The sequence below is a fragment of the Equus asinus genome, chromosome 6 (genome assembly GCF_041296235.1).
Source record: "Equus asinus isolate D_3611 breed Donkey chromosome 6, EquAss-T2T_v2, whole genome shotgun sequence".
Lineage (NCBI taxonomy): Eukaryota > Metazoa > Chordata > Mammalia > Perissodactyla > Equidae > Equus > Equus asinus.
Genome location: NC_091795.1, coordinates 78390967 through 78408216, shown reverse-complemented (window position 1 = coordinate 78408216; position 17250 = coordinate 78390967). Strand labels below are relative to the sequence as shown.

Sequence of the window (17250 nt, the reverse complement as noted above, 5' to 3'; positions counted from 1 at the left end):
GTTAGGCAGATATAATGTTATACTCAATCTTTGAAGATTGATCAGCTGGGTTATGAAGCACTTGGTAATGCTCAGAATCAGGCCCAAAGAACTACAGACTTTTCTATATAAGTGTGCACATTCCCAGCTAATCATGGCGGCAAGTTATTGACACACTTAATACAACAAGCTGCCAAGGAGTGGAGGGAAAAGCCAGATTCAGATACCTTCACTGCAGTTCTTCAGGGCAAAGAAGTCCACTGCAGACAAGCTTCGGTTTCCACTGGAGATGTATTCCAGGGCCACTCGGAACGGGTTCTCTGGGCGCCCAATCCTTCCCTGCAGCACCGTCCAGCTGGTTGCATTGGAAAGCAGAGGGGAAGAACACAGAAAAACAGTGATGAGAAGCAGGCCTGACATGCAGAGAGGTCCTGCCCCTGCAGTGACTTCAGGGCCCACGTTCTTCATGGGCACCAAGAGGTGGAATCCTAAGTGGCTCTAAGAATGGTGACCATGGTAGCAACACGCAAACTTTTGTTTCCTTTTTGTCCAGCTTAGAGGCCCAATAGTCACACCCACTATAGCCACTGGTGTTTCCTTTGTCATATTCTTTTTAGGAAATTGCAGACCTTTGAACTATTTCAGTAGCTAGTCCTATAGGAAAAGAATATCTATACTTGAGAAAACCTGTCGGCAGAGTGAAAGAATTGTCTTCAAAACATTTATCAGTGTATTCATAATTATCTCTGGAAAGAATGCTTGGTTTTTGGAATTTTATCTGATCCCAAAGTCTCAGAACCCTCAGGTCTGCTGTATAGTTATTTAAGGGATGCTAGCAAGGGCTACTTATTTATTGCAGGAAAATTAAAGTGCACCGAAGCATGTATTTTGGGGTAAAAGGTACCTTAGATTGACGTGGACTCTGCAAAAAGGTGCAAACAGAAGAAGACAGAAACAGGTCAAATAGTGAGCTCTGCATCCATCTATAACCAAGGACTCTGACACTGCGGGAGAACGGAGAATAAGCTAAACGAACATTTTTACACCACACCCAGGCTATTAGCCTCTTGGAATAGCCTCCCATCACTGATTGGAACATCAAATTTATTTTCCAACATGGATTCAGGTTTTTTATATATATAGTTATCTTGACAATTTTCTGTGGAGAATAAAAATTACTTGGACTATTTCATAGTTTCTTTCCTTTTAAAGAAAAAAAATTTTATTGATGTATAATGATGTACAATAAATTACATGTACCAAAAGTGTACAATCTGATGAATTGACGTGTAAGAACTGAGGAGTTGTGATGTATGTATACACCCATGAACTCATCACAATGTTTCACATCGTCTTACCACTAGGTTGGGCTTAGGTATGGCTAAGGAATTTTGGGAAAGACTAGCTTTCTGTTTTAAGAAATTTTTAAAGCACCCTCCCCCCAACTATAAAGTGATGTTCACTATAAAAAATATTAAAAATCTAACCATTGAGAAGAGTTGGTAGAGGAAAGTAAAAGTCACCCAGAAGCTCATTATCCAGAGATAACCATGGTTAACACTTTAGTGAACAGCCTTTCAGCTACAATTCTACATAAATGAGACCACAGTACATATGCTCTCTGTGACTGCACTTTGCCACTCAATAGTATGTCAGGACACAATAAATATAGGTTACGTGATCAGGTCAATGATTGTATTTTTAATGACTTCTGCATTCCTCCTGATTTTTCTCTTTATAATCATGCTGAGGCTAATGCTGTGTATTTAAGTAAATACTGCCTTAGGATAAATTCTTAGAACCTGAGTCAAAGTGCATGTAAATTTAAAATCGGAGGCATATTGTCAATCCTCCAAGAGTGAATCAGAGGGCCCATTTGTCCGTTTGCTTGCTAACAGTAGACCCGTCAAGTCTTTTCTGTCTTTGCCAACTTTCAGTGAGGAAGGCATCGCCTAAGGCAATCAATGGTCTTTCAGGGGAGCACTCTTGGATGGCAGGTTTGAGTCTCCAGTCCTGCCACATTGCTCGGTATGCAGTGGGAGTCTGTTGAGTGAAGAAGGTAGTTTTGTTCCCTTTCTATGCCCTTCTGTAGTTAATTCAGATCACCGGAGCCAAGGCCTCAGCCATTTAATAAAAGTGTATTAAGTTTCCCCACAATAGATGCTGTAGAAGGGATTATTGCTGTTGTAAAGTTTGTTCTCTGTTACTGTACCCAGCAGGATTTCTATCCAAAATAAAACCAGTGCAACTGAATAAGGAAAAGGAGGGCTTTCAGTTTAAATGTGGGACTGTCAAAGAAATATTTGAAAAGAAAATGTAAACGAGGGGTTCTTAAGGAAACAAACAAAGACAGCAGAATTTTTGTTGTTCTTCTGAAAAATAAAGGACCCTATTTTTGAGAAAGATCGTGGTGAAAGGCATGACTATTCATATTCTGCCAAAATTGTAGCTCTCCGCTCCGAGGAATGACGGATTTTAATTCCAGGTACACAGTGGCCCTTGACAATGATTTCCATTTCTATATTGGCACTAGCCCTCTGGATAAATGTGTCAAGAGTTTTAGGAATTAGTTTCTGAGTTACTGATGCAATAACTTTTGTCTGAAATTCTCTGGCCTCCCATAGTTTACTGCTGCAACTTTAATAACTTTCAGAGCAGTCGCCAAACATGTATTTTATAACCAGGGAAGCTGAGACTAGAAAAGGGCAAGCCTATTCCTAGGGTCAGATTTGTTTAAGAGACAGCCAAAAACCTCATGAAAAACAAATCCAAGCTCTCTTTTCTGTCCGCCTCCATTTTCTTTGCTTACATCCTAGTGGTCACGAAACTCGCTCATTAGGGTCCTGTTTTCCTCTTTGGCTGGTGACAACTCTACTAGTGCTTGAAAAGCGGAAGGTTATGTTCCAGCTTAGAGCCTCCTAGAAACAAAGAAACAAAAGTGCAGCTGTACCCATGTGCTGGGGATTTGTGGCCATCTTAGCACTGGTGCTTCCATCAATCAATTTGACAGTGTGGGGAGTCCATCTGGGCTTCGAGAAGCCAGAAGGTCTGTATGGACAGCCTGTCACCATCCATTATCTTCCAGGTGTCTCTCTGGAGCTCTCCACTTTGAGTTCTGGCTCTGCCCCTCATCTGCCTGATGACTTTGAACAGGGTACTTTACTCAACCAGAAAAAGTATCTCCAACTTTGTGTGAATTTGCTGAGAAAAAAAAAACTGACCACACACTTTTGCTGAGTAGCTACATCATAATGAATTCATTAGAGTCCATCAGAAAAGGCAGGAGGGCTGGCTTGTGAATATCAAGGTCCATTTCTGACCTGGAGGCTGGAAGTGGTATGTACAAAGGCCACTCATTTGGGAGCTGAGTCTCAGATTCTGGTCCTGGATTTGCATGGGTTAGGGTAAGTACCTGCACCTCCTTGAGATTTAGTTTCTTTCATTAGCAAAATGTGGGCATTGAATTTAAAGTTCTCCAAGGTCCCTTGGTGATCTGATGCCTATACTTTTCTAGCAGATTGCAGGAGTTCCAGCGACAAAACACTTTATGAAACCCCTGAAAGCTGCAATGGACAAATAATGTTCTACAGAAGATGGAAGAAGAGTAATTAGTCAAAAAAATCACAGATTTATTCCTGCAAAGAGACTCAGTTCCACCCATCAGAGAAATGGAGAGACTTGCCCAAGGGTACACGTTTGGTCATCTGCAGACCTAAGATTAAAATCAAGTATATTATTGCTCCCAGATTGCAAGAAGAGACAATGCAATCTCTGGATCAGTCTGTGTATCCAGTCATTTTTCATATCACTAGAATCACAGAGATAGAAAAGGATACGTCTATGTAGCATTGCTAGGGGGATCACCAGTCTGGATTCTGAGGATAGACAGGCCAGCCAGACAGCAAAACATGGACATTGTCAGGAAATGCACACACAGAACCCAAAATTATAAGAAGCTCTGACATGGAAACAAAAACAATTTCTAGGGCTCCCATCACTCCATACCAGGTTAGTCTCTACATGTTTAAAGGAGACTATCTGGCATGTTTGATGTGAGGCAAGCTGCTGATGACATTGAAGGTTTGGCAGCCGTCTCAAGAGGATGAAGGCACCAAGTTATTTTAAGCCCAGAATGAAGGGGTACTTTTTGGCAGCACCTGATGGCCACGGATGGCAGTTGACAAGACAGAAGAATGTGCATTACCTTGCTTCTGTTTGACATTCCAATAGGCATAATGTTGATGTAGGGCTGGCTCACAAAAGTGAGCCCTCAAACTCTATATGCTATTTGATGGAATGCCTTCCTGAGATGGTTTTAGTTGTCACAATATCACGAGGCCTAGACTGCGTTCTCAGCTCCACCACTTACTAGCTAAGAGACCTTAGGCAAGTGATTTAACTTCTCTAATCTTTGGTTTCCTTATTTGTAAGATGGAAGTCATAATGCCTAGCTTGCTGGATACTTGTGAGAATTTGTGAGAAGGATGTATGCAAAGGAACATTCTTATTGGGGGCTCAGTAAGAGGGAACTATACTTACAGAAGACCACAGCTTTCTTCATGAAATGGCAGTGGTCCATGAAACTATCTGCATCTCAACTCATTTATGAGATTCAAGAGGGAAAGGAATGTAGGTAAAAGAAGGTAGGAAAGGTATTTGCAAGTTACGAATAGCAGCTGCCTTATTTATTTAAACCAAAAAAAAAAAAAAATCTTAGTTAAGTGAATCTTCACATGTTAAGAACAATCCCTCCCCCCCCCCCAAAAAAAAGAACAATCCCAAGAAATTATGTTGAAACACTCCTACTACAAAATATGTTAGGATTAGATTATGACAGCAGATCAACATTCTGCTCAAAACCCTCCAAAGTATCCCATCTCACTTATAGTACAGGCCTCTTATTTACTGTTGCATCTTCCTGTAGCATGTGAAAAGATGTCTTGTGTCTGAATCTTGGTTAGAATTTGTCAAATTGAATTCCATTTCTCAAGGATTTATTGGTGTGTTGTTTCACACCAGGTAAAGTATTAAATACTCTGGGGATCCTAAGTGTTTAGGATTTAGCTTTGCACTCAAGGAGCTTACAGATTAGTGAGAAGGAGTAGAAGCACGTACCAAAATTTACAGTAAAATGCAGATAGAAGAGAATAAGTGAGTGGCATAGGCACTCTATACTCTTGAAGCATAGAGGGCAAAGTGTTGTCTCTGTTTGGCTGATCAAGAGAGGTGTAACTTGAGGATGGGTTATGAAGAGAGGGTAGGAGTTGGGAAAACAACAAGGCAGAAAGAGAGGTTGGCATGAGCACATGAGCAGAGGCCATACAGTCTGCGTTCTGAGAACAGGTGGTCCAGTCTGACAGCAGTCAATGTTTTTCATTGGCCTCTATAGGAAGTAGGTCCCCTGTGTCTTACCCGCTCCCCACCTTAAAGCCAGAATGGTGGATCATTCATCATTGCATCTCCAGGGCCTGGTACATCATAGATGCTCAACACACATTTGTTAAATGAGAGAACAAATGCACAAACAGATTTCTGTTAAATCAGATAAGATTCTGACATTCTTGGCCAAAATGTATATTGTAGGGGAGCTGAGTTAATCTGAAAGTTCATGTCAGTTCATTATTGTTAGCTGTCATCCATTCAAGTAATTCATGCCCTCCCTGTTAAGAGGAGCCTAAGGATTGGGGAAGTTTGGGGGTTGGTTCATCACACAGCTCTTGGCTCCTGATTTGCCAACAATCCCCCTCTTTAAAGGGGCAGGGCCATAGGAAGCAGCCATCAAATCAGCTCTTGTTCATGTACCTAGAGCCCAAAGAAGGGATCAGAGACTTACTATAATTGAGACGTGGAGGTGACCTGAGTGCTCAACGAGAAGGGGTCCCATCTGATGCATGAATGTTCTCTACAATGCAGGTCAGTCCTGAACCAAGTCAATATGAATATTAGTAGCTGTAACAACACTAATAATATGACCAGCAACAATAGTTAACATTATTGAAGGCCTACTGTATATTCTGCTCCTAGTTTAGTTTTCAACCAAGGTTTTATTTTATTTTATTTTTGGTGAGGAAGATCGGCCCTGTACCAATCTTCTTCTATTTTGTATGTGGGTGACCACCACCACATGGCTTTATAAGTGGTGTAGGTCCATGCCTGGGATCCAAACACGTGAACCCTGGGCCACTGAAGCAGAGCATGAAAACTTCACAACTATGCCACTGGGCTGGCACCTCCATAGTCTTTATGAACACCATCTTAAATTGCCCTTTTAAGTTTCTTGAGATTAGAAACCGCGTCCTCTTGAGGCTTTGTTTCAACTTCTGGCCTTGGAACATGGTAGGGGACGTGAAGCTAAAAGATGTGGCCATTCTCATGCTCTGTAGTGGTCTCCAGACCCAAGTCATTCAGGTAGTGACTAACCCCCTTGCCAGTACAGCCAAACTCATGGGTTATATTAAGGATTATGGAAACCACAGAAATTAGACAACTAGCTGTGTCCCTTTCATGTAGAGCTCAGTCACATGATTATTATTATTACTGAGCTTAATGTTACTGAGCACGACCCTGTTAAGGTTCAGGCCACACAGCTGACATTCCCCCACATCTCCCTTTGTTAAGACTCTCTCTTGACAAGTGTCTGGACGTGGGTGTGAAGCTTCGTTAGAAACAAGGAACTGAGCCTGTGGGAGCCCACCTAGATCAATACAAGAAAAAAAAAGCCACTTGTACTTCCCTCCCAAATCTTATCCTAAAGGAAAAAAACACACATAACTTTTAAGTTTTCCTTACAATATACCTTGTAGTAAGTCTTCAGCAAATATAAACCATTCAGCACTATTTTTTATCGTTTCCATTAAATCAGCCTGCATTTAAAGCATTTTTATGAGAGATAGCAGGGAAAAAAACGCCAGATCAATGTAAATTTTAGTGCAACGTCCTTTGTTGCTAGTTAATTTTCTGTAATAATGATAACACTTGATGTGTGACATGGGGTCTTTTATCCATGTAGCCGTGGCTTTGTTATTCCTTTGCCCTTCACAATTTCCCAGAAGTTAGATGCATGTGCCCTGGAGAGGATCAAGTCTGGATGAAAATGAGGTTTCAGGTGGATCCAGGATGTGGCTCCCAGCAGGTTGTGGTGGAAAAGAGCTAGAGGCTGAGCGTGGCCTGTCGCTCTGCTAGAGAGACACTGGGCACAAAGGGCATGCTGAGACAGGGAAGGGCTCAGTGGGGCCACTGGTGGACCAGTTGAGACCTTAGCATTGGCAGCTGGAAAGCAGTTTTGGTTCTCATCACAGATGCTGTACGGGTGATGGAGACCTGGAAGGCTGCCCAGCTTTCCCAAAGTGGGGCTAAGAAAATATTCCCAGACTGCACATCTCCTAATTCCTCTCTTATGCTTATTGTGCAAAGAAAAAATGAATGGTCTTGGGCTCCTTTTCCTGGTCTCTCTTTAGCTTCTCCTAATTGTACCTCCTTCCTTCCTTCACTCTCTCCCTTCCTTTTTCCCTTCCTTCCTTCAAGAGAAATATATTAAGAGAACAAAACTGGGAGCCAGATCTCCTGCTTTATAATCTCAATTCTGCCTCTTACTGCCTGTGACCTCTGGCCAGCCTACCTAACCTAACCTCTCTGTGCCAGAGTTCCATCATGAAGAAGCGGGGATAATAGTAGAAACTTACAGGGGTGCTGTGAAGATCCCATGGCTTAAGATGTGTAAAGCACTTAGCTAACACTCAATAGCATTACTATTACAGTTATTGTTGTTAGTATTTCTTTTCTCTCCTAAACCCAGTGTGGCAGGAATGACCTTACAAGAAGGTGAAATAGGAACTGACCATGTGGTGGGATTTCAGGGACTTGGGGAGAACCTCCCACCTCAGACATCAAGATTTTCAGATCTCCTTTCACTCCCCCACGAGGAGATGAAGAGACGAGTGCACAAATGCAGATAACCTGGGGAACAGTGTGCCAGGCACTTGATACACATTTTATGTGTTTGTATGTGTGTTTATTTATGTTCTGCCTCATTCCAGAAAGGATTTAAGGCAGCTATTTTACTTTATCTCATTTAATATTCACAATAAATGCATGAGACAGATATTATCACCCCCATTTTATAAGCTAAAAAATTGAGGCTCAGAGAGCTTACATAATTTGCTCATGTAGTAAATGGTAAGAGGCGATATGAACCCAAGACTATTTATCTTCAAAACTCTTGCACTTTCTACTATATTGCACATAGATTTAAATTTATGTGAAATGTAAATGATTAGTTTTTTAAAAAAGCTTTTTGGTGAGTTGGGGTGGCTAGTATTTGAAGAACAGCAGTGCTCAGGAAAGCATGTATCCAAGAAATATTTTGGCTTCTTCCCAGTGTTGCCCTAGGCCATCCTATTCCTTCTCTACTCAACTTCCACATCATCATAACCAGGTTGGAATACACAGGCTTGTGGGAGGCAGACATCCAGCCTAGTCTCCGGCTGAGATTTTCTTCTTCAGTCTACATACCAGGCCAGGAAGCAGGAGACTGAGAGTCCACCTCTGCAGACCTAGCCCCCATTCACTGCGGGGTGGGGGGGGAGTAGACTGATCATAGCCACAGTTGTAGGGAAAAATAATAGCAGAAGAAGTCTTCTTAATTGGCCTCCATGTGACCAATTTGCTTGCTGGATTAGCACAGTCTCCACATTTTACATTCAGTGGAACACCCTGTGCCCTCTAAATGCTCAAGGTTACTGAATTTTCAAGGTTACTCTCTAGTACTCCTACACATTCTGCTCCTATCACTTGAGTTATACACCCACTGAGAGTCAGTTACACTGTTCCCAGGCCTGTTTATGCCACTTGTACTCATTAAATTGGTGCAACATGAGCAAGAAAAATTTGAATTACTTTGTAAAGACTAGTAGTGACACATCACTATAAATAATTGCTGTTTAATTAGGTGTGAATGGGGCAACAAAAAGTATTGGGGGAAAAATCTTAAAAATCTAGAAAGCCTTTAGATTAGTTCACGTTTTCTCCCCCCCAATTTTATTTATTTATTTATTTTTAATTGCAGTAAGATTGGGTTATAAAATTATATAGCTTTGGGATGTACATCATAATATATTTCGAATTCTGTGTAGATTGCATCATGTTCACCACCCAAAAACTAATTATAGTCCATCTCCTCACATGTGAGCCTAATCACCCCTTTTGCCCTCTCCCCCTTCCCCCATGGTAACCACCAATCCATTCTCCGTTGCTATGTGTTTGTTTGTTGTTGTTTTTATCTTCTATTTATGAGAGATCATACGGTATTTGACTTTCTCCCTCTGACTTATATCACTCAGTATAATACCCTCAAGGTCCATCCATGTTGTCACAAATGGCCGGATTTCATCATTTCTTATGGCTGAGCAGTATTCCATTGTGTACAAATACCACATCTTCTTTATCCATTCGTCCCTTGATGGGCACCTAGGTTGCTTCCAAGTCTTGGCTATTGTGTATAATGCTGCAATGAACATAGAGGTGCAAGTATCTTTATGCTTTTGCGTTTTCAAGTTCTTTGGATAAATACCCAGCAGTGGGATAGCTGGATCATATCATAGATCGATTCCTAATTTTCTGAGGATAATCCATACTGCTTTCCACAAGTTTTTAAAAATTATTTCTATTTTAGAGAAACTGAAACTGGAAATTACGGATGTGGCATCATGGTGTCATGAATGTGATTTATGCAGAAAGACAACACAGAACTCCACTCAACACACCCATACTGGAAGCAAAGGCCTGGGTTCTACATCAAGAGGTTGGTGAATTAGCATACATTTAGAAGTTGCAGTTAAAATAAAATGTTTAAGGATGTAAGTTGATTCCCCAGCAACTATTGGTCCCAAGCTTATTGTCTAAGAGGGCTTCTTCTTTGCTCCTTTGTATAAAGAAATACACAGAAGATTCACTAGTATTTTTTCTTCTTTTTAAAGGAAGGAATACTGATTATCCAGGCAAAAAAATCAAGTGAGAGGAAACTTCTTCAAATCAAGAGTAGCGAGCGTGAGAATCCTGAAGTCCCTCATTCAGTTTCTCTGAATTTTGGATTAGGTTCCACGCAAACCACCACTTCCTCCAGCATCTGCTGAACATCCCTCATCAGGGACTGTGGGGAGGGACCCAGCTGGATTCTGGACAGGGGAAGGGAGAGAAGAGAGAGTTTGGCTGGTGCTGGCGTTCCAGAAATCATTTAAAATGATAGAAGGGAGCACAAGAAGGGATCTTAGCAGGGTTCCTCACTCCACAGATCTGTCCGACAATCTCTCCGGCAGGGAAGGAGGTGGACATTCTTTGATGAGAGTCCCAGGTGATCATTTTGCCTTTTGAACTCTCTCTGTAAGGAGATTTGGGCACATCACCCACCAGCAGCCAGTGGGAATCTGGAATCTGGTTTCTGAACTCTTTTCCTTCCAACAATTTTTAGCACCATCTGTTCTTTTCAAATACAATCTTTTCTTTCAAGCCAACTCAATGCAGTTAGTTCTTTTGTTTTTGTTTTTTTAAAATACATCCTCTCCAGGGGGAAGGATAAAGACAACATTGAAACCTGAAATGTTGCTGTTCCTGTAGGATTCCTCCTTCAGCTCAGTCTGCCTCCAGCTTAAGCCCTGAGTCCTGAGTGGTGCTGGGGTTGGGGCTGTCATCCTGCGCCCCCCACCTCAATGCCCAGGATTTCCCAGACCTGGGAGCAGTCCTCCCTGCCCATGCTCAAATGACAGCCAGTCGCCCATCCTGCTCTCTAGAGAGCCAGCCTAAATACCATTTAATGTGCTAGCGTATTGATTGGTTCAATATGAACGCAAGCCTCTGCACCAAGCAAAATGCTGACACCCAAGCTCAGAGGCTCCATTTCAGGAATAAATTTCTGGCCAAGTTGAGCCACTGTGCTGAAACTTTATATGGTAGGGTAGACCTGGCCATAAACTGTGGCCCTGTAAGCAAATTCTGGGGCTGGGATAGTGATCACCTGGAAAAGGCTGGAGGGGCCTGGTGAGGGGGAGTCAGGACAGCCCACAGTCTAGTCCCCACTGGAAATGACCTCCCATTCCGCACACTGCTCCCACCCTGCCCCTTTGCTGGGTGGCCATCCAGGGATGTGGAAGTAGTTGCCAGAGGCATGGCTGGTCCATGTTCTGAGCTCCTTGGTGCAGAGGGGCTCACTGGCCTGCTACAGTGCCTATAGTGTACTGTGGCAAGTATCACAGATGATGATGTTACTGTGGGGTTGAAAGATGTAAGATGGGCACGAATCTTAGAAATCACCATGTTTAATCCTCTAACATGGCAGAGAAGGACTGAGGTCTGGGGACATACCCACCTCCACTCTGCAGACAGAGGAGGGTTCCATTCTATACCTTGTGTCCAGAATAATCCCTTTAAAACTCAAACATGACCAGGCTCTCCAATGCCCTCAGGACCTCCAATGCCTCTAGTCCTGACCGTGCCTCAGGATATGTTCTTTCCTGCCCCGTGCATGTGCTTAGCGTGTTCCCTGTACCCGGAATCCCTTTTCTACTTTTTCTCCCTTGGGCTGTTCTTCGCTGATCAGATCAAGACTCAGCTTGGTGTCCTTCAGGAATCCAACTCCCAGGTTGGACCGGGTAACTGGTACAGGGGAACAAGGGTAAGACACGCCTAACTCTGCCTGAGGAATTTTTAGGAAAGCTTCTTGGAGGAGGTGACTTTGATTATTATTGGCTGGCCTCCTCTGGGTCTAGAAGAGAAGGGCAGAAAGGCTACTGTTACGTATTGAATTGCCTCCCCTGCAAAAGATACGTTGAAGTCATAACTCCCAGTGTCTCAAAACTTGACCTTATTTGGAAATAGTGTCTTTATAAAGGTAATCAAGATAAAAATGGGATCGTTAGGGTGGGCCAGAGTCCAGTGTGACTATATCCTTATAATAAGGGGAAATTTGGACATAGAGACAGATACATGTACAGGGATTAGGCCATGTGAAGATGAAGGCAAAGATTTGGGGTGATGCATCTACAAACCAAGGAATTCCAAAGATTGCCGACAAACTACCAAAAGCTAGGAGAGCAGCGTGGGACCGATTCTTCCTCACAGCCCTCAGAAGGAACCAACTCTGCTGACACCTGAGCTTGGATGTCTAGCCTCCAGAACGGTTGTTTAAGCCAACCAGCTTGTGGTAGTTTGTTATGGTAGCCCTAGAAAACTAATATAGGTGGATAGTTCAAAACTGTCCTCACCAAGTAGAGAAACAAACTTTAAAATATTTTTACCGACTGTGGATGAACAGCATCATTTTTCTGTGTGATGACCAGCCTGTGGACAGACAGCCCACAGGCTACTGAGAAAACAACTCATTTCTCACAAGGAAGCCCCATTTTCTTTGGGGCCAGAAAGAGCACAGGACATTTTCCTCCACATTTACCTCTGCCTTCTGGATGAATAATATCACCTTCACCTTCAGGGAGGCCCCACTGTAGAAGGATATGAGGAAGTGCTTGCTAATAACCCAGGAATCATGGGCCCATTAGATTCACCCGGGTAATCTCAGACCTTTAAGTCATGCTTGAGGAAACTAATGGAATTTGGACTTCAGGCTTCCACTGTGTCAGCCATGTGGGAGCTTTCCAGAACATAGCAGACAGAACCGCTTGAGAGACCCTGAGATTTTGCCAATGGTGTGTTCACCTGGGAGCCAAATTCTGGGCTGGAATTTCTACCAATAATTTTCAAACGATATTAGAGGGTCAGCTCAAAATAGAGACCTGATACTTTTAAAGGATGCTGGGTGTGGGCTAGAAACAGAGACACATGGGGAGACGGAAGCTTTGGGCTGGGGTCAGGATGGGTAGGGATGCCCAGGCATGGGCCAGCCTTTCCTCTCCTCTCCTGATTCCTCTTGTTCTTGGAATATTTAGAATAAGAAAGGCCTGAACACTCAGAATCCTTCGGCACTGGCCCTGGCCCTGGACACTGGAAGTTGCACTTTTCTGGAAAGGCAGGCTCCTGGCTTTGGGCTGGTTCAATGCTCAGTGATACATTTAGTCAATAATCACCTAGAAATCAGTCACCTATAAGACAAGAATAGCCCATCTTCCTTCACCCGCCTCCTAAGAGATGTATCAAAAGAAAGGGCTGCCTTGATATCCACTGTATTGTGTCACCATAGCCACTGGTGAGCCTTTCTGTTAAAACTAAACCAAAGAGTCAATAAGAACTGACTCCTGGGGATGAGGCTGTAAAACCCATCTCTTTGCTCAGGCCTTTTACTGATAGATCATGGAAGCCGGAGTCTATCCAGTTGTTTGGCATGTTTCTCATGGAGCCAAGAGGCCAAGAGGGAGAGCAGAAGCTCTCTTTCCTTCTCAGTCCACAGCATCCTCAAAGGACAGAGGGCTGCAGGAATGGACTGTGACAAAGGCTGGGAAGACAGAGTCCAGCACATAAGCCTCTGGCTCTTGCAAGTTCTGTAGGTGGTTCCAAAGCTCTGCCAATTGCTCAGAGAAGGTTCAGAGACACCACTCACAACAGCCCAAGTCTTTGATTCAAGAGGCCAGTGGCCTCTACACCAAACAGGTGAACACTTATATTTGGCTTTTCAGGCTCATAGAGTAGGGGTTATGTGGCAGGTGCTGCTGTGGGTGGATCCTGAAAGATGTGGAAGGGATCTGTGGTCTGCTAGTGTCTTTGGCTTTGGCAACCTGACAGTGGTGTCATCCAAGCAATGATGGAAATAAATGTTATACTGCTATTAGATTATTATAATTATTATAATGTCTATAATGCTGTGCCAGACACTTTGAAGGAACTCTTCAGAGCTACCTCACTTAATCCTCTTAGGAGCTGTAAGAGGGAGGAGTTGTTGCTCCCTTGTACAGATGAGAAAACTGAGATTCCAGTAGGTCAATTATCTTGTTCTTGATTTGGTAAGTAACAGCTGAGATTCAAACCCAGGTCTGTCAAACTCCATGTCCACAGCTGTCTCTACATGCCCCAGCTTCCCACAGAGGCAGGATGCAACTTGGGCTGCTGGAGGAGATGGGAGAGGATGGCCTCAGACACTCAGAGATCCCACAACTTCAGAGCTGAGAGGAATTCCAGAGATGGTTGAGACAGTTTCTTGAGGGCCCACTGTGTGCAGAGTACAGTACTTACTCTGTGTATCAAGAGATTTAAACCTGAGAAGAGCTCAGGGTGAAGATGGATGGACTCTCAGTCCAGAATATTCAGGTTCACTGAGTGAGTGCTCCTTGGGACAGCCATGGGACTTCTGCCTCAGTACACTGGCTCCCAGCTGAGGGGGCTCCATGTTTCCACACACACCATCTCATCTGATTCTTACAGCCACCCGGGAGACAAGCACGCAGGTGCTCTTATCCCCTTTGTCACTCAGCCAGGTAATGAGGAATGAAGGGTTACGGGGGTTGCTCAGAGGACTAGTTGGAAGTGCTAGAGCTTGGTTTTGTGATTCCAAGGCTGCTGTTCACCTATCCATCCTCTGAAGACACTTGAAGATGGGAAGGGCCTCAATGTGTGGGATTGGCCACCATGTTGTCTGCCTGGTGCTGGTACATGTGGAGCCTGATTGAAGATGTTCTTCTGTTTCTAGAGCCATCCCCTAGCAGGGGCATGAGAAGTGTGTGTGAAGGGGGAACCTCTGACAAATCTGAGTTGGGAGTCTCCTCCTTCCTCATATTTTTACCTGGGTGAAAATAAACATCAGTTCTTGTAGGGCAGGGATAATACATGACTCTTCCCATTTCACAGGTGAGAAAACTGAGGCATGGAAAGCAGAAGGAAATGTAACCCAATTTTTTAGATAGGAAAAGAGCACAGACACTAGGTTCCTAGGGCCAGCATCTGGTGCCTAATCCTTGTAGTCTCTCCATGAACTGAGTAAAGGTAACTGCAGGGCCTTTCGTCCTCATCTATGACTTGGCTCTGTGTATGTTTGTGGGTATGTGCCTGTGCATGGGCCAGGGGCTGGAGCCCCATGTTGAATTAAATCAAATGTCACTAAATCCTTTAGCATCAAGTACATCATCTAATTTTAAAGATTTTATGACTTATTTTCATCCATTATAAAAATCTTTAGGGCATGCACATGTACTCCTGTCCATCTGATATTAAAAACTAGTGAAACTTACTATCTTATTTTTAAATAAGTAATACATATAAGCAGCTATGTTAGTAGTACCTCCCATGAATCATCTGGCATGCCCATGGGGTGACACTCCATCTGGAGATGCTCTGGCTCAGCCTAGTGCCATGTTAGAAGATCAACACTCTTACGTGATGAAGGCTCTTCTTGCTTTGGTCCAGCCATTAATCGTCTTCTAAAGGACCATTCTTGCCAGTGCAGGCAGTCCCTGTGCAGCCTGTGAAGTCCTGCTGACAGAGGGCCTGGGGGCACCTCCTCACCAAGGTTGGGGAGTGTCATTCTCTCTTGGCTGCCTCTACCCAGGGACAGGACTTAGGACATCAGTGTATGAGGCTTGAGTCCTGGTTTTTCTCTTTTTCTCCCAAGCCTCCTTGGTGAATTCTGCTTTCCCTACCTGAGCTCTGTCCCCTACCCAGCCCACTATCTCCCAATAGAAGCAACTGTTTGTGCCTATAATTAAACCTTCTTTCAGTAATTGGTGACTCTGGATACAGAGTTACTCATTTCTCCCATACAAATTGCTGTCACTAGATATAAAGCACTAAATGACATCTCAGAGGTGGCTCCGCTAGCTATTCCCACCCCTAGCATTCTGTCTTAGCCCTGTTCACTACATTCTGAACCTGTTGGGTCTTTGAGAACAGGGTAAGAGCTTGCTGTCACTGCAGCTCTTCTCTCCTCTCTGTGACCTGACTGCCTTTGCAGGCGGTTGCTGCTCTGGTGTCCTCATTCTGTCCTTGGTGCTGGGAGGTTCCTTTCCAATACTGCACAACCCCTTAGACAGCATCTGCTTTTACAGAAAGCATCCCAGGGCTCTCTAGGGCTCAATTAAAGGACCTCTCCCCTCCCTGACCCTCTCACTTGACTCCTCAAGTCATATTCCTTTAAGCTATTTCCCATGGAAGGATTCCCAACATGCGTTTGCATGTTCTCAAAATTGTACAGCTTTCACAACAAGCATGGCGAACATGCGCATCCTAACACATTAATTTCTTGCTTCCTATTGGGGATTGGCAGGCAGGGGTGGATGGGGGCCTTCCAGTCATGTGGAGATTCACAAGGAATCTCCTTGTGAAGACAGATTCCCTTCCTAAGAGCCCCCAGGCTCCTTGGTGGGACTGCTTGGTAGACCTGGTATCTTCAAACCGGACTCATGGCTAAAGCCTCACATGTGGGCCTCCAAAAGGAGGTGACACAAGTAGAGTATTCAGATGGGCCAAATCCCGGGGGCCACTGTGTGGAAATAATTGAAGTCCTTTAACAGAGGTGTCTAAGAGAGCGATTAAAAGAGAATTGCAATTATCGAGCCCAGAGGTAAAATTTCAGAACTGGCCCATAAATCTTGATCTGACATGAAATTTAAAACTCCCCAATGGTCTCCAACGCCATATTAAATGGGTTTAATACTAAGAAGTAGAAATAATGAAGGATAATCAGGGAATTGTTTCTGGGAGTCGGGGCAGCTCTGAGAGACGGGCTGGCAGGGAACCGCAGGTTTGTGTTTGGTTGTGTTTTATATCCCTTGCTTCACAAGAAATCAGCGAAGGACGGGAAAGCGGGCAGGCAGAGGGGTGTTGAGTGAAAACCTGGCAGAGCCACTCCCTGGTGAACTCCAGCTCAAGCTCCGCTGAAAGCCACAGGTGCGAGGGGCCCTTGCCTGCCATGCAGCTGCTCTGGGCCAGACTTTGCAGGGAGCAGATGCCGGGTGAGGGGTTGGTGGGAGCTGGCCTGGAGAGGCAGCATGGCGCCAAAAAGCGGGCTGGATTGAGAGTTTGGAGATCCTGGCTTAAGATTCAGCTTCTTCACTGGCTAGGGGGCTTTGGGCAAGTCACTTCACCTTTCTGGTCACTGTTCCTCTACTTTATCAACTTCCCCACAGGACTGCTGGGATGATTAAATGACAGAATGAATAGGAAAGTGCTTTGCAAATATATGCTATAGTAGGTTTCCATTGTTTTGGTTTCTGGTACTCACCTCAGTGTGATCATTCTCCTCTAGACTTATTTTAAGTTTGTTCCCTTAAAATTTTCCAACAAAAATACAGCTAGGTGACTCCTAAATCTCCCTTCAGCTCCTGGAAACCAGGATGATGGCAG

The 17250-nt window shown here is 43.9% G+C and overlaps 1 protein-coding gene across 1 annotated transcript in view; it reads right to left on the bottom strand.

Moving 5' to 3' along the window:
- ALK (ALK receptor tyrosine kinase) overlaps nucleotides 1–17250 on the bottom strand; it is a 662750-nt gene that overhangs the window by 181653 nt on the left and 463847 nt on the right. The window contains exon 5 of the mRNA XM_070512354.1: nucleotides 207–334. Within this exon, the coding sequence (XP_070368455.1) occupies nucleotides 207–334 (128 nt within the window). The remainder of the gene's footprint in view (nucleotides 1–206; nucleotides 335–17250) is intronic.